Here is a 23,246-nt window from a genome sequence, read left to right as displayed (position 1 = left end):
CATTTTACCACAAGAAGTATCAGGGAAAGGACAACAATTTGTTTTGACAGCAAATCAACATCTCTTCATGTTCGATGATATATTACCATTTGTTGCCTCATGGTTTTTGTCTAATAAAGAACAACTACATGCCAGGTGTATATGGTGATCTAAAGATCATTGCGAGAAGTGATATATATAAACCCATCGTATACTCTCTTCCTTTCAATGATGTGCCTCAACTTCAGCCTTCTTTTGAGACCTGAGTATGGTGTTGGTAGAGGCGTCATTGTTGATCTGAAAATGTAATATTGAAGATGCAGCAGTTGGAGAAATTCAAAGCCAATATAGAGTTTGTAAAATAAAAGTGAAACATGAACAGCCGAGTGTTTTGGAAATAAAAGCGCGTCCTTTCATCAACCCTTGTGTTACATGTCTTCCATTTTAAATGAGAAAATAGATAAATGACTTTCCTGATCATAGGGACCGTCACATCCCTGGGTATATATTTATATACATAAACAGATTGCTTGCTAATCAGTCGCCTACACCTCTATTTCAAACTAGAAGCTAGCACTTGCCCAAAACAAACAATGAAATTTAAGTGTGCAGTAATCTGTTTGTGGTTGATCCACAAAAGAAAGAAAAGAAATCTAACATGTGTTTCCGTTCAATATTACTATGCCGGTAAGTACATGTGCATATAAATTAGCTCAGCGCGGCTTGTTCCAAAACGATGAATGAAGCAGCAAATGCACAAGGTTTTAGTATTAACATGCATACCTATTCTTGACCACGGATATGCGAATTAACAAAGGACCATGACACAACAGGGATTCTGCTGTGGAACTAAGCAAATGTTCACAAGCTTTTTTTACTAAACTAGCTGCTTTTCTTGCACAGGAATTTGCAGAAACAACTGATGATTAAAGGAACATGTCATGCAACAGGAATTTTGGGTTCCCCTAAATTTACAAAGGCCTGTGCTCGAGCCATGCGTCCCAATGCAGCATCCCAAGAGACAAGATGATTCATAAACACATTAACATAGTTTGCTTTATCATTCTGTGAAAAGAGAGGAAACAAAGACAGACACATTAGAAAGAATCTCTTTGCAGAAAGCACAAGGGAAGAACTGTGGGTTACCTTGTAATCCAGATAATAAGCATGCTGCAAAATAGGAAGAGCAAATAATGAAATATCTTTTCTCAATATAGTTGTATTTTTTGTGAATTTCCCTTTTTAAGCAAATAAGAAATTCTCAATATAATTGTATTAGCATGGGAATGCAAATGCTAAAAGGTTTGTGATTTCTTTCAGAGACTGAGTGAAGGGTACGTGGGGAAATTAGGGTAAAATACTGCCTATGAACTCACCTCCCACAAGTCCAAACCGATCAGGGGCTGCGGAATCAAAGAGATACCAAATGAAAATGCAAGTACTGGTAACCAAGAAAATGTAATTTCTAAGAAAGTGATATGAGGTACTGAACATTAGCGAAAAGGATCCTCACGATATCATTCCACACAAGAGGGTTGACAGCATTTGATGTTTTGATAATTGCAAGACGCTTCTCCTCTCTGCTCACTGAAATAATCAAATTGAAGGTGTTACCAAAGAACCTTGAAGGAGATACATGAACTGTTCAAATATGGTTGACAATAGCTATAAAAATTTCCAATAGATGAATCAGGAGGTTCATGCGATGAAAACTTTAGAGATCTAGAGGAATATTGAATATTTGAAGGTTGCAAAAAATGACCATGTATAGATGACGGTTGATGACTAGAAATTACAATTTTGCTAAACCTTTCATCTACCAAATTGTCATATGATTATACGAGAATTGAGTCGACACACAAGATGAAGTCCGGAACTTCACTCTGAACTTGGTCGGTACACACCCTGTAGCGGAGACTGAGGGCAAAATCTAAGCTTGATCTTTCTCATTTTTTAACTGACAAATATACTAAATTAAAATTAATGACGGGAACATGAAATTTAATGTACAAGTTTGAGGGGAAAAAAAAGCACAAGTTATCCTTAAGAAATGGTTTAGTTATACAACTGACCACAATCTGTCCCTCAATGAAGTTGCTTATTGATTTGGTTTGGAGAAAAACATATACAAGGAGAAAGTGAAACAAAGAGTACAGAAGTACAACAATTCTAGTTCCCAAAATACTACAGCTTTCTCATTACAATGAATGAGCAGCCGAAGAAGAAAGTAAACAAGCTAAAACAGATATAGAACATTGGCTATATTTAGCAACTTACAGACGAGCCAAATCCATCCAGAGCCAAATAATGTGAGAGCTGCTTCAATAAACTTCTCCTTAAAGTTGGTAAATGAACCAAAATCCTTCTCAATCTGCTGAAGGAGACCCAATTTAGGCATTTCACCACCTCCCGGTTGCATGGATTCCCAGAAGAAATCATGATTCCATACCTGGAATAAGAAGATCCATAAGTATTGTCCTTGTTAGAATTAGGTTCACAGAATATAGACGAATGAGAAACTCAATTTCTTCTTGATTGGAAAAATTCAAAAAGCTAAAAGACAGAAACTGAATAACATCAGTTTTTGGGAAATCCACATAGATATGAATTTGATAAAAATTGAATGGTTCTTTATCAAAATCCAGCTTCCTACATTCTACAATATTTGTACTTGTAGACTCTTTTTCATACGCTTATAATCACGAAAAGGATTTCTCTCTTCTTATTGATAGACACATAATGCTCTTCCTCAGTCAAATCTTATCTTATATATATAAAAGAGAATCTTAGGCCCAGTGACGTGGCGCCACCACAAGCCCAGAATTATATTTAACTATTTTTGATATTTTTTTCTCTAATATTAAATGTTTTGCTTTAGGAAAGTAAACCTCCATCTTAGGAGAAGCAGCCATTCGGAACTATCAACGACGTTTTACTTTTTCCAATTTCTCGCACCAATAAGTATTGTGTCGTTTCAATGTTCAAACCAAACCCTTTTCTTTCACTTTTCCTTCCCCATCAATGTTGTTTTCCCATTCTTCAACCAAATCACAGGCCAAAATCAGATAAATTTAGTTGTCTTCGCATCAGATAAACCAGAAAAATTTCCTTCCCCATCAACCAATAGAGCAAGGAAATTTGCATTCTGTTTGAAACCCACAGGTGAACAGCTTTGTGCTTAGTTAGTGCTTGTTTTCATACATCTCTGTATTGAACTGAATATTTAATTTGATACAGTGAAAGAAACTCTAAATCAGTTTTTCACCTCCCATCAATTTTTTAATTTTTTATGATTTTATTGTTTTTTCTCTCTTTTTTTCATGTGTGGTGAATTGTGAATTGGAGTTCTGTTATTTTCCTCTGTGTATTTGAGAAATAGTTTAAAGGTGAAATCTTTTGATTTCTTGGAGCAACTTTTACGGATTTTCTTTATTTTTGAGAAGAAAAGATGGATTTTTTTGCTTGATTTTGAACTCAAAGAGAGTCAAAGTTACTAGAGATCTTTATAGTTCGGTGGAGCTAGGGAATTTTTGTGGTTAATGGATGATTAGGAAGAAAATTTGTCAAATAGGTGTATCCATTTAGTAAGAGTTATTAGTTCTCCTTCAACTTTATCAGTTGGAAATCATTCATCCAGTTAAATATCATGGTTGGTATACTGCTATTAGTAGAATTCTCCTTTTAGCAACATACAAAAAATTATATTTTCTTGCTTCTGTGATAGTGAAATTGGTTAAAAAATTGTTGATATAATAATATTGAGATTTTAAAAAAAAAACAAGAGAGGATATTTTGCTAACTTTTTTGAGTCTATGAAGCAGCAGTAGCTCCTTAATACATCTGCTTTCTAGATATAATAATGCTTTAACAATATTTTGTTCATTATATATTAATTAATCTTTTGACAGTCCTAAAGGTATTCTTTCATGATGCTTCATTGAAGTATTTTGTGTCATAATTGTGCTACAATCACTTTAATGGTGGATTGCATTTGCAGTGCACGAGCCTATGCAAACAGGTTTAAAAGCGGTAGATTGCCTGGTTCCTGTAGTGATGAAAACTGAGAATGAAAGGAAGCTAAGAAATACTTGGCTTGGATGGACAGAAGAGTTCCGAGAATCATAGTAAGTACAAACACGCTACTTTCGAAGTACAATCTAGCTACTAAGTTGAGGCTGCTTAAAACAAAACTTAAGGAATGGAGCAGAGAGAATAGGGGGGAACTGGAAGGCAAGAAAAGAGCAAATTTTGAGTCAGATAGGGGACATGGAAGCTATTCAAGAGGCTAGACCTCTTACTGATGAGAAATATTTTGGAGACAGAGGTCCAGAATTCAGTGGATCAAGAATGGGGATAAAAATACAAAAGTACTTCCACATAATGGCTACAGCTCACAAGAGAATCAATACATTTTGAGTCATTAATTATCAATGGAGAGTTATCTTCTAAGCCAGTGGAAATCAAGAGTTCCATTATGGATTTTTACCACCATCTGTACAAGGAGGCAGAAAACTGGAGACCCTCACTAAATATTCTTAATATAGAATAACAGTGGAGGAAAAGAGCTGGTCATCTAGAGAACTCAGTAAAGATGAGGTTCTAGAAGGGATAAGAATGTGTGCTTGTGATAAAGCACATGGGCCTGATGGGTACACCATGGCCTTTTTTCGGGCATTCTGGGAAAATAAAAAGGAAGATCTGATGCAAACCTTCCAAAATTCACTGCCATCAAAGTTTTGAGAAGAGTTTCAATGGCACTTTTGTGGCTTTAATTCCAAAGAAAGTGGGGGGAAAACGATCTACGAGACTTCAGACCAATCAGTCTCATCACTGAGGTTTATAAAATAATTGCTGAAGTGTTGGCAGAAAGGCTGAAGAATGTGATAGACAAGCTAGTCAACAAAAATCAAATGGCTTTCATTAAAGGGAGAAATAATAGATGTTGCTCTAATTGCTAGTGAATGTATTGATACTAGGATTAAAGGAGGTGTGTCAGGGTAATGTGTAAACTGGATATTGAAAAAGCCTATAACCATCTTAATTGGGACTTCCTGATCAACCCTCTTAGACAAATGGGGTTTGGCCCTACATGGCTCAAGTGAACTGAGTTTTGTATTAAAACCACCAGGTTATAATACAAACCCAATTATTTTTTTGGACTTATTTTAGGGACAAAATGGCTTTAAGTTGGCTAGTCAAACACTCAAAAAAGCAGAAAACAGCTTCTCAGCAACTTATAAGCTAATCCAAAAGGCTCCAACTTCTAAGACAAGGGGACCCTTTGTCCCCTTTCTTGTTTATCATTGCTATGGAAGGGCGGGACAGTTTGATGAGGAGAGCTTCTCTAAACAATTGGATTAGGGGTTTCAGAATAAAAAACAGAGCTAATGAGGTGATGGATATGACTCATTTATTGTATGCTGATGCCATAATAATTTTTTGTGAAGCAGAGCAGGAACAACTTTTTCACATCAGAATTATTCTGGTAATGTTTTAGGCATGCTCCGGACTAAAGGTGAATTGGAGAAAAAGTAACATTTCTCCTATTAAAGAGGTCCAACAGATTCAAGCTTTGGCTAATATATTGAAGTGCAAGATAGAGAGGTTGCCTACAGTTTATCTACGTTTGCCACTAGGTGCTAAACATAAAGCAATTAGCATCTGGGATGGTATACTAGAAAAATGAGAGAAGAGACTGGCACTTTGGAAATCCCAATATTTATCCTTGGGAGGAAGAGTCACTTTGATCAATTTAGTCCTAGACTCTTTGCCAACTTATGTTACGTCACTTTTCCCCATTCCCAGTAAGGTAGTCGTAGCAATAGACTCATTGAGGAGGAATTTCCTTTGACAAAGGTAACAAGATTGAGAAGAGCTTCGACTTAGTTAAATGGATGGCAGTTCAGCAAAGCAAAAGACATGGGGGTTTGGGAGTAAGAAACCTAAAGCTACACAACAACAGCTTGCTTACCAAATGGTTATGGAGATACAACTTGAAAGATCAAGCTCTATGGAAGGAAGACATTCAACACAAGTATGGTTAGGAAGGTCAATGGTGTTCAGAGGAAGTGATAGATACATATGGTGTGGGAGTATGGAGAACAATAAGAAACCTATGGTTGGCTTTCAAGAGACAATGTAAGGATAAAGTTTGGCAGAGGGAACAAGGCTTTGTTTTGGAAGGACTGGACTGGTCAAGGGTCCTTGAAAAATCTATTTCCTGGGTTGTTTTCTATTTGTCTAAATCCTGACAGCAAAATACAAGAGGTTTGGTCTCCACAAGGATGGAATTTGATTTTTAGGAGATTTCTTAATGACTGGAAATAAGGTAGGTATCAGATATGCTAACTTTGATTGGAGACTTTCCTGGCACAAATCTGGAAACATATAAATTGTTGTGGAGGCATCATACTGATGGTCAATTCTCTATGAATGGAATGTATAAGAGGGATCTAATGACAACTACAGGGAAAAAACCAAGGCCATGGAGTGTTATCTGGAAGAGTGTAGCCCCTATTAAGGTGAAGTGTTTCACTTGTTGGTAGCCAAGAGAGCTTGTCTGACACATGATGCACTTCAAAAGAGGGGAAAAATTATTGCCTCAAGATGTTATCTTGGCAAAGAGGCTCTAGAAACTAATAATCACATGTTCCTCCACTGCAAAGTAACAACACAAGTAGGAGCTCTATTCACCAATTTAGCTAGCCTTAATTGGATTATGCCAGAACATACAGCGGGCATACTAAGTTGTTGGGTCAGAAGGGAAGGTAGCAAGAGCCAAAAGAGGCGGTGGAGAGCAGTATCAGCTTGCATCTGGTGGATCATATGGAAGGAGAGAAATCAAAAAAAAAATTGTAGGGAAAGAATGCACTATAGAGAAGTTTAAGTGGAAAGTAATTACCACTTTAGGTTTTTGGTGTAAAGAAATGAATATAGAAGAAGAAATTCAACTAGTGGATTTCATATGAGCTCTGTAAGTATTCCTGTCTTTCTTTCTTTTTTTTTGTTTCTCTGTAAGCAACACTTTTGGAGGTGGCCAACATAGCCCTTAATGCTGAGGAATACAAAGTTACCAGTTTCAAAAAAGAAAAATCTATTCCTTACGTACTCTTGATGCATACGTTGATTAGTTCTTACATTTGTGTATAAGTTAATTAATAGAAAAGCCACCAATGCTTCTTTTTCTGATACACTCTTAATGCCTATGCTCATGGTTTAAGCCACCTAAAATCGAACACTCTATTTGGATTAAGTTGATTAATACAAGTTATCAAGCAAGCTGATTAATACAAGTTATCAAGCAACTTTTAATTATACTAGATTTGACAAATGGTGATCAATGGAGGCAATTTGATGTGGTTTACCAAAGACATGATTTATTTGCTATTACGGATGACTGGCTACGAGGGGTGCTATCTCAATGTGCATCTTTTGGAAAATATGATTTGAAAGTAGCAGAAGGTATTTTGAAGAGAAAGTTGAACATAGTTGTCATACCCCGTACTTGTGTACTTTGGAACGTTTTCTTAAGCTTCTTAAAAGTGCCATGTGATCTATACTATCTATCACGTTATCAAACAACTCTAAGGAAGGGAGGATGTGATGCCCCATCTTTGGCATTGACTAATTCCTTGCGAGTAGGGAAGGGCGGAAATAGGTGCGTAAGGGTTTGAAAGGAGTTGGAGGCCAAATAACAAGTCGTGGAACTCGACTTACTTGCGTAAGCTACCAATTTGAATGTCTTACCTAATTAAGCTACTTGAGTACATGTCGAGCTTAAGTAGCCAGGATTACATAGTTCTTAAAGTGAGACGAGATTACGAACCTACGAAAAGGAGCAAAAACAAGATTCTGAACCGTCGAAAAGAAGCAAGTAGGTGAAGCACCTACTTGGCGTGAGTAGGTGATGCACCTGCTAAGGTGGACCCCACCAAGGACACGTGGCAGCAGTGGGGTGGCTGCATGAATAAGGTGGCTCCCTAGGAGCTGGACACGTGGCACCCCTGGGGGCTGACATGTGTCACTCCCAAGGAAAGTGTATATAACCCTAGGTTATGACCAAGGATTTCATTTTGGTCTTCTTCCACACTTAGAAACTTAGAGAAAATTTGAGAGAAAGCAAGAACAAGAGAGGAACGGCCATGGCTGCTCCAAATTAGGCCCTCGAACCTTGGTCCGTAAATTAATTTTCTAAGGTATTTTTCGATCAATTAAAGGGAGTTAATAACGTGGAGTAAGCGTTGGGGCAACCAGAGGAGCTTAACGTGCACACCACACATTTCAGCCAACTTGAGAGACCCACTTGTTAAGGTAAGATGTGATCGTCGTTTTACACGTTTTATGTAAGGGTTTAGACGTATTGCAAATGTGTAAACATGGATTGGAAGTATAAAAGCATGTATGTTGGAATTGGGTGTTGTTTGGTGAATCCATTTTAATTACTATTTTGATAAATGTTGTTGAAAGCCACGTAGGAACTGGTTGTAGTTGGACATGGCAACCCAATTTTCATTACCATTTGGCTGTTATTAGCATGAATTATGTAACGAGAAGAAAGGGATTGAATGGTTAAAATTGAAATTAAATTGACCTTGTGGGCTGTTGCGGAACTTACCGTAATATTGACATGGTTTTCTTGTATATAAACGGATGAGGTTGTGGTAGTTGTGTGGCTGATTTGGATGTAAGGAAAGTGAGTAATATAGGGGAGGTGCTGTCCAATTTTCTAGAAATAACCTACTAACAATGAAGTATGTTCAATGCCCTTCCGTAACTTAACTATAGTGCTTAACGCCTTAATATAGGTTAAGGTGTTGTTGGGCAGCGTACGTGCTAGGCGGTGAATAAGCATTCAAGGTATGTAAAGTTATCCCTCTTTTCTCTTGGCATGTCTTAGCCATAAGTGGTTTGTATATGAAATGTGGGGATACTTCCATTCATAAAGCTCCGAGTATGATTCATGCCTCTTATCCACTTCTTGATGTTAGAACTCTTACAATAATTGAGTTATTGCCTCTCAAGTCTTCTATATGATAGAAAGTAGTAAGTATGTAAAGCCTATCCCTTCTTTTCTTTTGGCATGCCTTAGAGATAAGTGCTGTGTGATATGAAATTTGGGGCCAATTCCATTCATAGGTTCTGGACATGATCCATGACTCTTATTCACGTCTGAATGTGAAAACTCTTAAAGTAGTTGAGCTACTACCCTCGAGTCTTCTATATATTGAATAATAATGGGATGTATAAGCTCCTATCCCTAAAGACTCTATGATGACAAATACCTTGGATTCCATAAGCTGTTTAGCATTTTCATGTCTATGATTCCTGAGGCTCCGTTTGATATGATCCCTAGTGACATTCAGAGGGTACTTGAGATGATTACTACTCTGATCTTCAAGTGATGGTTCACTTGATTACTTCATTGAGTCTCAAATGATGATTTAAATTGTGTATGGTTACTCACTACTCTGCTCGTGTATACTGTAACACATCTTTCATCGAGTCCTGGGCCGGATATGTTATCGTGCTCAGTTTCCCTGCATTGTTCACCGAGTCCCTCGCTAGAGGGGCGGGTATGATATATGTGTATATGGATCGGGCCGTACGTTCCTCGATATTATTTTACTATATAAGGATCGGGTCGTACATTCCTCGGCATTATTATATGTATATAGGGATCGGGCCGTACGTTCCTCGGCATCTATGTATATGATGATATGATGACATGATGATGTGATGAGGGCGTCGGGCCCCAAGATGGGTCCTATATGAACCACCGAGTCCATAAAGGGCCGAAAATGATATATGATAGGAGCATGCATGATTTTACTTCATAAAGCATGGGTCCAGTGATTTCTTGAGAATCATACTTATCTCATGAACCTCTATTTCAGATGTGATCCCATTTATGATATGTTATGCTTTATATACGCAGTACATATGTCGTACTGACCCCTCTCTTCGGGGGGCTGCGTTTCATGCCCGCAGGTACAGACACGTGATTTAGGGATCCGCCAGCTTAGGATTTCCACTCAACGATTTTGGAAGTGCTCCATTGTACCGGAGTCTAAACTATTGGTATTGTTCTTTTAATGCATATGTTCGTGCATTCAGGAGTACGGCGGGGGCCCTGTCTCACCATATGATATTGTGATACTCTTAGAGGTCTGTAGACATGTGTGTGGGGGTTGTATGTGTAAGTTTTGTTCAGCAGTGTCTACATGATGTATTGTAAATGTTAATATGCTATGGCAGCCTTGTCGGCTTGCTAGCCCTTTCATGATATGATTAGTAGTAACTCCTCAGGAAACAAATGAAAGAGGCAATATGTATATGAAGACATTATCACCCACTGGGGTTCTTATGTATAGTACTTAGATCTGTTGTTGCATCTGATAGTTATGTATACGGAGGTCCAGGTCGGACCCCAGTCACGGCCTACGGGGTTGGGTCGTGACAATAGTTCTTTTGTAAGTTTATATGCTTGCCAAAATTGCACTATGGGCAAGGGAATAATATTTTTTAGTCTGATACGATTTTTGAATATTTGAGCCTCAAAGGTTGTAAATTTTTCTGCTTTATACTATGGCGGAACTCATCGGTGGCTCCTCAAAGTTGGCACCAACTTTCACTTAAACACTTCAACTAAGATTTGTTCATTTTAGACACCTCAAGTAAGGTTCCGATGTGTCATTTTGACACTTTTTTTTTATAATCACCCAAATATCTAAAGTGTGTGTAATACACTTGCCGCTGATGTGTCAAAGTGACCAATTAAATGAAGTTAATGACCACTTTTTTCTAATCAAAAGTCATTATTTTAAAATTATTTTTGATATATCTGTCACGTTTCTTCATTTAATTGGTCACTTTGACACATCAGCGTCAAGTGTATTACACACACTTTAGATATTTGGGTGATTGTAAAAAAAAGTGTCAAAATGACACATCAGAACCTTACTTGAGGTGTCTAAAATGAACAAAGCTTAGTTGAGGTGTCTAAGTGAAAGTTGGTGCCAACTTTGAGGAGCCACCGATGGGTTAAGCCTTATACTATATTTCATGTCATCTTGGACCTTGATATTGACATCGTTACCTTAAAAACATAAATAAATAGTTAAATGCAACATCCCTAATGTCAGATTATATTTGCACCATAATTCTTTGAACCTTTTCGCTCACCTATTTTTATTGTGCTTTTGAGTCTCTTTAGTTTATTTTTCCTCATTACTTAGAATTAGAGAAGAAGAAACAAAGAGAGATGCAACGTTTAAGAAAATAAAAGGATAGGGAAGTAAGAAAGAAAATCATTTATTAAGTATCCATAATAACATGGAACAAAACATAAAAAATAATATATTGTATTCAAGACCTAAAAGATTTTCACAACTAACTTAACTTTTCATTATTTTTAATATTTGGAAAGGAGGCTACGAAAATTGAAGAAGAAGAAGAAGAAAGCAGCAAAACAATGGAAGGAATCACAGAGGGAGTGAACAAGATGAATGTCTTCGAGACCCAAAAGATAAACAGAATCGAAATTTCTAACACAAAGAAATCACTCTTCTTTTATGTTAACCTCTCAAGAGGTACATGCAACAGTACAATGAAGTTGAACTCTCTGCTTTTGGATGACTATTTCGACAGCGGTTACTATTGCTGAAATCCTCAAGAACAATGAATTTGTTGTTGAGAAGAAGATCAGGACACTCACAGTGGCTACGAGGGACGAAACAGGATCCCGACCAATAACAAAAGCAAAGATTGAAATAGTGCAGGGCAAGACTGAGAAGTTTGATGAGTTAATGGCCGCAGAAGCAGAGAAAAATAGGGACAATGAGGAGCAGAAACTGATTATTACCACATCTGCTCTCTCTCTTGATGATTGAAGTATCCCAAGCTATACTGCATTCAGCTGTTGGGTTATATATGATCTGTGAATAGACCTGCTGGAAAACCAAAAAAGAGAAAGCATGGTTTACTATTAAATTCATTATTTGTTGGATGTGTTTGCCTTTTGTTTACTTGCTTATCTAAGGTGTTGTTCGATGTAAACATATTGTTGCTATCTTCACGGTAAGTGATGTGGTCTCAGTTTACGTCTGCTAGTTTATCTTTGAACAATTGGATATGTGGGTTGATTATTCTGCCATTACCTAATTAACTGATCGGTATCGTGCAAAAAAAATTAAGAGTATTCATATGTTCAATGAGGTCAATTATTAATGCGCGAAGAGCAGGAAGATTACCTAGTTTACATATGTAAATACAAAATCCAAAAAATTATTCATACGCCTGAAATATGGCTTAGCCCCTCCTACTTGGGATATCTCCAAGTTGACAACACATAGATGATTAGCAAAAAGCTAACTACGTCATCAGACACTAAGAGAATGACAAGACATCCGCTGATTTGAAGCACTTGACTTGCATACCAACTGAAGGGACAAGATTCCTTTAGGATGGCAGGATTATCAAATACCAACTGAGGGTATTCAAACTTTTTCTTATACAAATTAAAAGGCTTAACTTGGAGATTCAAAACCTGAGTAAACTAGATTACGCTAGGCGCTGACATTTTGTTTAAACTTGCAGTATACCCCTATGATAAAATGTAATAGAAGAATCCTGTGGCAGATGGCAGGGGTGGAACTACAGCCTAGTAAGGGTGTGCAAGTGAACACCCTTCATTGGAAAATTACACTGTTTATGACTTATGTAGTCAAAATTTATTAAATACCAATATATAATTCATTTTGCACATCCTTGACATTGGTAGTGCCTTTGGCGCAGTGGAAGAGTGTTCAAAAGTGTTAATGAGGTCAGCAGTTTGAATCCTCTTGTAAGGGTGTGCAAGCGAACATCCTTCATCGGAAAATTACACTGTTTATGACTTATGTAGTCAAAATTTATTAAATACCAATATATAATTCATTTTGCACATCCTTGACATTGGTAGTGCCTTTGGCGCAGTGGAAGAGTGTTCAAAAGTGTTAATGAGGTCAGCAGTTTGAATCCTCTTGTAATGAATTATTTCTTTTGTTTGTCAAACTCACTGCTATATCACACAATCCTTTCCAAAAGAAATTTTGTGGGTCCACCTAATTTCACAGTCACTCTCTCAAACCAAAGTTATATTTTACTTTCTTTTTCAGGAGTCATTAGATACTAGTTATGGTTAGAAATTGGATGTCACTATCCAAGTGGGACCCACCACTTGGATAGTTGGGCAAGTTGTCTTGGATAGTTGGGCAAGTTGTCCGCATTGCCTACTTTCTTTTTCCTATATAATGTGCACAATCAACAAGAAGAAGATGAGAGATATAATAGATATATTGCAATTACTCTTTTCTCTCCTCTGTTTCTCATTTCTCCTCTCAATATATCTCCTTTTAATTACTTTGTTATTTACTAAGTTAAGTTATTATATAACATGTTATCAGCACGAGGCTCCGGCTATTTTTTTTCAAGGTAACAAAAAGCGGTAAGAGTTTCATTAAAAAGCAGTAAGAATTTCATTTAATTTTATTTTCATAAAATGGCAAATATTTCAAAACTTGAATTTATTGCTCTTAATATATCTGGAAAAGGTTACTTATCATGGGCACTTGATACCGAAATTCATCTAGAATCGATGGGTCTGACAGACACCATCAAAGATGATAACACGGCATCTAGTCAAGACCATGCAAAAGCTATGATTTTTCTCCATCACCATCTTGACGAGGGGCTAAAATTACAATATCTTACATTAAAGGATCCCCTGATATTGTGAAAAAATTTAAAAGAAAGATATGACCACCTGAAGTGGTCATGCTTCCACAAGCACGTCATGACTGGTTAAATCTGAGACTAATGTACTTCAAAAATATAACAGAATATAATTCTTCTTTTTTTAGAATTATAGCTCAGTTAAATTTATGCAGAGACGAAATCACTAAGCAAGATAAACTCAAAAAAACATACTCCACATTTTCACCCGCGAATATGCTCCTGCAGCACCAATATCGCAAAAAAGATTTTACAAAATATTCTAAATTATTATCTCACATTCTTATTGCTGAAAGACATAATGAATTATTAATGAAAAATTATGATAGTCGGCCCGTTAGTTCTTTGCCACTCCCTGAAGTGAATCAGGCAAATTATAACCAACGAGAAAGAGGTCATGGCCCCAGTCGTGGTCGTGGTCGTGGTCAAAGAAGGAATTTTAATCATGATAGTCGGCTGGCATCGAGAAATGATCAGCAATATAAAAAATAGGGTAAAAAGCCAGAAGTTTTACCCAAGAAAAATTCAAAAAGCATATGTCATAGATGTAGAGGTGTGGGGCACTGGGCGCGAACTTGCCGGTCATCAAAACGCTTGATTCAGCTATATCAGACATCTTTGAAAAGGGCAAAAAATAATCCAGAGATAAATTTTATGTCTGAAGATAATATTGAGCCCATGCATTTGGATGTAGCTGACTTCTTTAATTTTCCAAACGAAAATATGAATATCGATAGGACTAATAATATGTAAATATATTTCATTTTATCTGTATTAAATATTATGTTTGTATTTTCCTAGCCCATGTAAATAAAAAAAATGTGTAATGTACCATGTGTTAATACTTATTTTATTTTTTTTGAAGAAAATATGGAAATGCCTCAAATCTTGTTTGGATCAATGATAAATCAAGAGGATATTTGTGTAATTGATAGTGGAACAACTCATGCTATATTTAAAGACGAGAAATATTTTTCTAACTTGCTAAGAAGAAAAGCAAATGTTACGACAATTTCTGGTAATTCAAAAATGATAGAAGGCTCCGGAAGAGCTATTATAATTCTGCTTAAGGAGACAAAAATTGTTATAGAAGATGCACTATATTCTTCTAAATCCCCAAGAAACTTGTTGAGTTTTAAAGATATCCGCAGAAATGGATATCATTTTGAGACACTAAATGAAATGAATATTGAATTTTTTGGTATAACCAAGAGTGTCTCAGGCCAGAAATATATTTTGGAAAAATTACCAACTTTGTCCTCTGGACTATATTATGCAAAAATTAGTGTAATTGAAGCACATATGATCGTAAACCAGAAGTTTACTGATCGAAATACATTTGTGCTATGGCATTATCGAATAGGTCATCCTGGATCAATAATGATGAAACGAATTCTTGAAAATTCAACTGGACATCCGTTAAAGAACCAAAAGATTCTTACAAATAATGAATTTTCATGTGTTGTTTGTTATCAAGGCAAATTAATTGCCAGACCATCGATCCTGAAGGTCGGCATCGAATCTCCTGACTTTTTAGAGCGTATACATGGAGATATATGTGGACTTATTCATCCACCTAGTGGATTGTTTAGATATTTTATGGTCCTAATAAATGCATCATCTAGATGGTTTCATGTGTGCCTCTTATCATCCCACAACCTAGCATTTGCGAAATTGTTGGCACAAATAATAAGATTAAGGGCGCAATTCCCAGATTATCCAATTAAGGTCATTCGCCTTGATAAAGCTGAAGAATTTACATCTCAAGCTTTTAATGATTATTGTTTATCAATTGGGATAAAAATTGAACATCATGTTGCTCATGTTCATACTCAAAATGACCTTGCAGAGTCATTTATAAAGCGTCTACAATTGATAGCAAAACTTCTACTAATAAAAACAAAATTGTCAATTACTGTTTGGGGTCATGCTATCTTAAATGCGGCAGCACTTGTACGTCTCAGACCGACACATTATAATAAATACTCTCCGCACAATTAGTATCTGGTCATGAATCCAATATAGCCCATTTAAGATTTTTTGGTTGTGCAGTATACGTGCTTATAGCACTACCACAACGTACAAAAATGGGCCCTCAACGAAGGTTGGGCATATATGTTGGGTTTGACTCACCCTCCATAATTCGATACCTTGAACCGTTGACTAGAGATTTATTCACTGCTCGATTTGCAGATTGTCAGTTTGATGAAACACTTTTTCCGCCATTAGGGGGAGAGAAAAGGGAACCCGAAAAAGAAAAAGAAATTGCGTGAAAAATTTCATCACTATCACATTTTGATCCACGTACCCGCACATGTGAGCAGGAGGTCCAGAAGATCATCTACTTACAGAAAATAGCAAATCAAATGCTAGATGCATTTACTGATTTGCCACGAGTAACTAAGTCACATATCCCTGTAGTGAATGTGCCTATCCGAATTGATGTCTCAAATGGACCATCTGCTAATATCATAGCTTCTGAATCACAAACACACCTAAAGCGTGGTAGACCATTGGGTTCAAATGATAAAAATCCTAAAAAGAGAAGCGTGAAAAATAATAAAAATGATACTACACAAGAACCTCCTGAAGAAGGTCAAGATTTGAGTACTCATGATATTCCTGAAGAAATCAATGAACCCGAGACTCAAGTGAATGAAGAAATTTCAATAAGTTCTGCCGGTGATAAAATAAATCTAGATCAATCGAAAATTACGGTGGATAATGCTTTTGCATATAATGTTGCAATTAACCTCATACAAAATAGTGAAAATCTTGAGCCTAAATCCATCGAAGAATGTCGACGTAGATGTGATTGGCCAGAATGGAAAAAGGCAATTCAATCAGAATTAGACTCACTTGCTAAACGTGAGATTTTTGGACCTGTAGTCCAAACCCCAGAAGGTGTAAAACCAGTTGGCTATAAATGGGTTTTTGTACGAAAACGAAATGAGAGAAATGAAATTGTAAGATACAAGGCTCGCCTTGTTGCACAAGGATTCTCTCAAAAACCCGGAGTCAACTATGAAGAAACATATTCACCGATTATGGATGGAATAACTTTTCGATATCTCATCAGTTTAGCTGTACATAAAAATCTTGAAATACATCTAATGAATGTAGTTACAGCTTACCTTTATGATTCACTTGATAATGAAATTTACATGAAAATTCCAAAAGGATTAAAATTGCCTGCAGCATGTAAAAAGTCTCGAGAAATGTACTCAATAAAACTGCAAAGATCGTTATATAGTCTGAAACAATCAGGGCGTATGTGGTATAATCGCCTAAGTGAGTACTTAATAAATGAAGGCTATATTAATGATGTTATTTGTCCATGTGTTTTTATTAAGAAAACAGAATCAGAGTTTCTTATACTCGTCGTTTATTTTGATGATATAAATCTCATTGAAACCCCTGAAGAGGTCCAAAAGGCGATTGAGTATCTAAAAAAAGAATTTGAGATGAAAGACCTTGGAAAGACAACTTTGTCTAGGACGGGGTTTTTGTCCACCAATCTATCTACATTGAGAAAATCTTAAAAAGATTTTACATGGACAAAGCACATCCATTAAGTACTCCAATGGTTGTTCGATCACTTAAAGTGGAAAAAGATCCATTTCGACCTTCAGAAGAGGACGAAAAACTTCTTGGTCCTGAAGTACCATATCTTAGTGCAATTGATGCACTTATGTATCTTGCTAACGCAACTAGACCTGATATAACATTTTCTGTTAATTTGTTGGCAAGGTATAGTTCATCCCCAACGCGAAGGCATTGGAACGGTATCAAACACATTTTGCGATACCTGAAGGGTACTATTGATATGGGTTTGTTTTATACTAACAAAGGTTGCGCAAACCTTGTTGGTTATGCAAATGCAGGTTATTTATTGGACCCACATAAAGCCCGATCTCAGACAGGCTATCTGTTTACACACGGAGAAACTGCTATATCATGGCGATCTACAAAGCAGTCTATAATTGTTACTTCTTCAAATCATGCTGAAATAATAGCAATCCATGAAGCAAGTAGAGAATGTGTGTGGTTGAGATCGATGATACAGTTCATCAAAGAAAGATGCGGTCTGGAAAATGATGTTGAAGTACCCACAATTATATTCGAAGACAATGCCGCATGCATAGCTCAATTGAAAGGTGGCTTCATAAAAGAAGACAGAACGAAACATATTTCACCAAAATTATTTTTCACACATGATCTTCAAAAGAATGGTGATATTGATGTACAACAAGTTCGTTCTAGTGATAATCTTGCAGATTTATTCACAAAGACATTACCAACATCAACTTTTGAGAAGCTAAGATATAAGATTGGAATGCGCTGTCTCCAAAATATCAAATGAAGTTTTCATCAAGGAGAGTAAAATATGCGTTGTACTCTTTTTCCCTTAACTATGGTTTTGTGGTTTTCCTAGTAAGGTTTTTAATGAGGCAGCAATCAAGGCGTATTACCAGATGTGTGCTCTTTTTCCTTTATTAAGCTTTTTCCCACTGGATTTTTTCTAGTAAGGTTTTTAACGAGGCACAACATCTATGAAGGTTTAGAATAACTATATATATTTATTTATTTTTTTACTAGAATTTTTTTTTAACATCCAAGGAGGAGTGTTAGAAATTGGATGTCACTATCCAAGTGGGACCCACCACTTGGATAGTTGGGCAAGTTGTCTTGGATAGTTGGGCAATTAGTCCGCATTGCCTACTTTCTTTTTCCTATATAATGTGCACAATCAACAAGAAGAAGATGAGAGATATAATAGATATACTGCAATTACTCTTTTCTCTCCTCTGTTTCTCATTTCTCCTCTCAATATATCTCTTTTTAATTACTTTGCTATTTACTAAGTTAAGTTATTATATAACAGTTATTTAATAATTATTTCCTCCATTTCAATTTATATGGCATTGTTGAAATATTGAGAGTCAATCAAAAAAAAATTTACCAATTTTCTGTCTTTGAAATATTTTAAATTGTTAATTATTGTGATTTATATTATTTTTTTACGTAATTTTCAAATATATAGATTTTGTTTCAAAAGCTACTATTTCCGAATTCAGAGTCTAAATTTAGAAATTTGAATCTCAAAATTTTAAATGTGCTACATAAATTAAAACAAGGAAAATAATAAATTAAGTGAAACCTTAGGAAAAAAAATAGTTCATAAGGGGTTAATTTTTCCATAGTTTCATAAGTGAATCTGGAGATTTGAAACTTTTTATTAGAATTCTCACACATTTTGTATCAAAACAAAAGAAATTTAATATACATCCATTAAAATAAAGAAGTAGCAAAATCCATAGATTGAAAAATAACTTTATATTTAAGTAAAAATTATAAAAAAAATTGACTGTGTGATATGTGTTCAGTAAAATCTCGACCCATTCATTATAAAACTATTATTTCAATTGATATAATTTATCATGTATTTTTGAAAGCAAACCAAATTGGAGATTATTTAATTTTATCGACGGTGTTGATAGTAAAGTCTAGGTTGAGCAGGATGGATATAAACTCTGCTCACTGAAAAATTTTGTTCTTTACTTTTAAAAATTTTGCACACCTTATGTAAAAAAATCTAGCTCCGCCACTGGAAGATGGCATTACCTGGGCAGCATCACTGAATTCAGGTAATGGATTTCCATTGTTGTATGTTACTTTGATAAGTTCCTCCATAGTGCATCCATAAAGTATGTCATTCTTTTCAACTTGTTTGTTAAGAGATTCAACATAACCACGATGATGCTCTCCCCAATGTATCTCAACCATCATTTGGCTCATATATGGTTCTAGTGCATCCTACATGGGTGAATGAACCATTCTATATGTTAAATAAATTTGACAAATACATATCTTTTTTGCCCCCAAAACAAAACAAAACGAAAAAAACTTACAAGCTTATAAGGTGGGGTTTTGAGGCCATAACAAGCAAAAACTTGTCCATGAGGGCTTCTCTTCTGCCTCAAACCCTGCAATGTAAACACAAACCATTTAATAATACTTATACACACACACAAAAGAGCACGCCGTAGAGTCCGAAACACCTACAACATTTGATACTCGATAGGGTATGTTCAATTGGCTCCATAAATTACTAGTCACCAACGAACTTGAAGTGGAAAGACGATTACAACAACACCAACTCATTTCTTTACAATTTCCCCTTATCCAAGCCCCAATCTAGGGTAACGGCAGCTCAACCCCTTGGCTTAGATTAGGCCCCAATATTTAAGGCCCAAAATATCAACTTTACTCATCATATTATATTGAGTTTTGGAAGTTAATAACTTTAAAATTTTTATAAATTATTTTATTAAAATATTTATTTGATTATAAATTAATTTTATTAAAATTAAAAGAAAAAAATTAAAATTATAAAAAGAATAGTTTTTTGAAAAGAATTTAAAAAATGTTATGTAGCTCCAAAATGCACACGCAAATATACGTGGTCTCCAAGTAATATAATAACTTGAGACACGAATATCGTATTCGTGAGGACTTGTGATTAATCATTTACTAAATTTATTTAACGTCAGTTATTTATTCAAGTAATAAATTTTGAAGTTATTATTTTGGACTAACTAAAAACATATAATGAATAGTTAATCAAACAAAAAGCAGATTTTTATATGATCAATACTATGAATGTTCAAACGTTGCAGTTAGTTCAGCACTCGTATTGAGTTCTCAAACAATTTTCCTTACTCGCATATGGTATCTAGGGGCGGATCTACGTGGAAGACAGGGTCAGAACACCTTCGACAAAAAAATTATACTATATATAGGGTCAAATTTGAATATTATTGTAATGATCTTGAGGGTTATTTTTAGAAATTTGTACAAAATTATCACTTTATCTATATTTAGTGCCTCCGAGTGTTATTTGATCAGTTTGTGTTGTTGGTTTTGTTAAAATCTTAATAGGTTGTGAATTGTGTAAGTTTTCGAGTTTCCGTAAGCTTTAAGTGTTAAAAAGTGATTTTCTGTACCAATCGGAGCTACGGGTCTCGGAACGGGGTTTCGTCAGTTCCATCAGCTTTGAAATGTGGAAATTGATCTAGGAGAGTTGTTTGAATCACATTTGGGGTTAATACCTGGATTTGAGGTCTTGAGTTTGAAAGTTTTATTTTAATGAGCTAAGTTTGACTTTGGTTAACAAATCGAGTTTCAAGTGTCGGATGGTGATTATGCTAGTTCCATTGGCTTTGAAACGTGTTTTATGATCAATTTGCACTATTTGATTCATATTTATAGGGTTCTAAATGCGTTTTGAGGGTCAAAAACATGTTGTTAAGGGTGGTGGTGTAAGTTGACCATAGTCAACGCGCGGTCAATAGTCAACACGCGTGAACAGTAATACGTGTGAACAATAACACACTTGAATAGTAAGTGATTTTGAGTTCCACCATTTTTTTTTAGTTCTTGAACTCCTTGAGGCGATTTATAAGAGATTTTCGAGGCAAAATGTTGGATAAAAGATTTTTGACCTAAAACCTTCCTTTTTCATTAAGTATTTGATGATTTTAACTCCTAAATCTTAGTTTCAAACCCCCAAAAATCCTTGTTTCTTCCTTAATCCGAATTTAAGGAAATTAGTGATTTCTAACTCGTTTTGAGCTCTATTTTTATGAGTTTTTCAACCATGAGTTTTTTATTACCAGTAGAATGTGATTGTCCAATAAATTTCCAGATTTGACCCTTTTCAAAAATAATTAATTTTAGACCATTTTACCCCATTTCGAAACCTATTAATATAGGTGCTATTGGACTCCTTGTGATGTGTATGTTTCATTGTTGGTAATGGGTTATCATTCCGGGCGTTGAATTCGAGAGTTGCTTGTCAGATAAAGGTATTCGGGTGCGATTTCGGCAATTGAGGTAGGTTTGGTTATCCTTCTTTGAGACTGAGATGGGGTAATTAGTCATTCGTATGTTATAGACTTGGGACGAGGTTGTAGTATGAGTTGAGAATGTTATATATATTTTGATGCCCGTGTGGGGCTTATTTATTAATATGTTGCCGTGTGGGGCTTATTTGTATTACATAGCTTATGTGGGGCCTTATTTGTTATCTCATTTGCTTTAAGAGCATGTGATTCATGATTTACCTCTGTGAAAGGCTTAAGGATATTATTTGACCTTTGATGCCCGCCTGAGGAGTTGAGTTGAGGTTTTTAAGCATGCCTGAGTATTGAAATATTATTGAGAAAGGGGTGAATATTTAAGGTGAAGTTTTTCCTTCCCATTACTATTTATTGAGAGTGAATATCATGTATAGGTTAAGTTTTGAGAACTTTGAACCTTGTACTAAATGTGAGTTGAATATTACTTCCATGCCATACATGTTTTGATTCATTCATCCTCATTTATCATGTCATGAAACATGGGAAGTTGAGAAATATGGAAATTCTTTTTGAGAAAGAAAATAAAACACCTTTAAACCTTTGTATCTTGAGTCCTTGACCAAGGCAATTTTACGGCAAAGTAGTGGATACATTATAATCCCTTGACCACGAGGAGATGGCAATGATAATGAGATATTGTGATTGAGGTATATGGTCTGCGAGACCCCCATGGGTCCTGCTTGGTAATACAGCTCGACAGGTGTATACGACAGGTTGTGCGACAGTCTTGATTTCACCGCACCAGCATATCATTGCATCATCATATTGTATTGCATTGCATTGATATCTGTACTGCTTGAATTATCTGGTTAATTGTGATTATAAGTTGTTGTTATGGGATTAATTTATTTTCATCATTCTACATAAATTGGTGGCATCGATGCCGGAGTGGGTCTTTTCTGTATGCAGGTGGAAACATTTCTTAGTTCATTTCATAGGTTTGATTAATTCCTTATACTCAGTCGGCTAAAACCTACTGAGTACATGTGGATTGTACCCACCCCTACTTCTGTGTCCCTATTTGATGCAATTACTAGTCAGAGTACCTCATGTGACAATTGATATTTTAGCGGATTGTGTATTCACAGATTAGTGGTGAGGTCTCAGGATTCGGATCATCACTAGTCTATCTTTATTTCTCAATCTTTTGTATTATTTAGAGACTTATGCTGTATCTTCAGACTCAAACCTTGTATTAGATGCACTTTATACTTATGACACCAGGTTTTGAGATAATTTCATTGTTGTCCGTTTGTTGTATTTAATTATGGTCTGACTTCCCTTTGGGAGTCTCGTATGTTTTTTTTTTTAGGCTTACACATTGGGATGGGATTTGAGATGTGTGTCATCATGATCCCAATTTTTGGATCATGACAATTATGTGTATATAACCTTTAATGAACCCCCTAAACATATTCAAAAGTTGTAGCTTAATGGGTCAGGGGTTCATTCTCTCGCTTAGATCGCGGATTCTAATCTTGCTCACACCTATTCTTTTTAAATTTTGTTCTTTCTCACTTTTATTTTTATTTTTAATTGGGCTTTCTCCTTTTCAGTCCCTTTTTAATGAACATT

At 35.7% G+C, this 23,246-nt stretch overlaps 1 protein-coding gene and 1 pseudogene across 2 annotated transcripts; one reads left to right on the top strand and one right to left on the bottom strand.

The window, feature by feature from the left end:
* Positions 1-627: 627 nt before the first annotated feature.
* Positions 628-20,000, bottom strand: LOC129903573 (superoxide dismutase [Fe] 3, chloroplastic). Of its 2 annotated transcripts, none has more exons than XM_055979128.1 (8): positions 19,816-20,000; positions 19,662-19,736; positions 19,375-19,566; positions 2,257-2,428; positions 1,472-1,566; positions 1,356-1,382; positions 1,126-1,149; positions 628-1,044 (listed from the first exon to the last, which is right to left on the bottom strand). In XM_055979128.1, exons 1-8 carry the CDS (start codon positions 19,912-19,914, stop codon positions 919-921), a joined length of 810 nt encoding a protein of 269 aa, XP_055835103.1. In that variant the 5' UTR covers positions 19,915-20,000; the 3' UTR covers positions 628-918. The 2 variants fall into 2 exon arrangements, with proteins under 2 accessions (XP_055835103.1, XP_055835110.1); XM_055979135.1 differs by having other exon boundaries at positions 1,493-1,566; positions 19,816-19,998.
* On the top strand, positions 11,450-12,035 carry LOC129903587 (uncharacterized protein At2g34160-like; annotated as a pseudogene).
* Positions 20,001-23,246: the final 3,246 nt, after the last annotated feature.

The sequence above is a fragment of the Solanum dulcamara genome, chromosome 1 (assembly GCF_947179165.1).
Source record: "Solanum dulcamara chromosome 1, daSolDulc1.2, whole genome shotgun sequence".
Classification (NCBI taxonomy): Eukaryota; Viridiplantae; Streptophyta; class Magnoliopsida; order Solanales; family Solanaceae; genus Solanum; species Solanum dulcamara.
The sequence above is the reverse complement of the archived record's forward strand: the minus strand, read 5'-3'. Positions and strand labels throughout refer to the sequence as shown.

Bases quoted from the DNA above. Each gene is read 5' to 3' on its own strand.
- LOC129903573 (XM_055979128.1), bottom strand. From the start codon at position 19,914: ATGAGTTGGTGTTGTTGTAATCGTCTTTCCACTTCAAGTTCGTTGGTG. The intron at 19,567-19,661 runs GTAAGTTTTTTT...TCACCCATGTAG, and splicing joins AAACCCCACCTTATAAGCTT to GATGCACTAGAACCATATAT. The intron at 1,045-1,125 runs GTAACCCACAGT...CTCTTTTCACAG, and splicing joins CTTATTATCTGGATTACAAG to AATGATAAAGCAAACTATGT.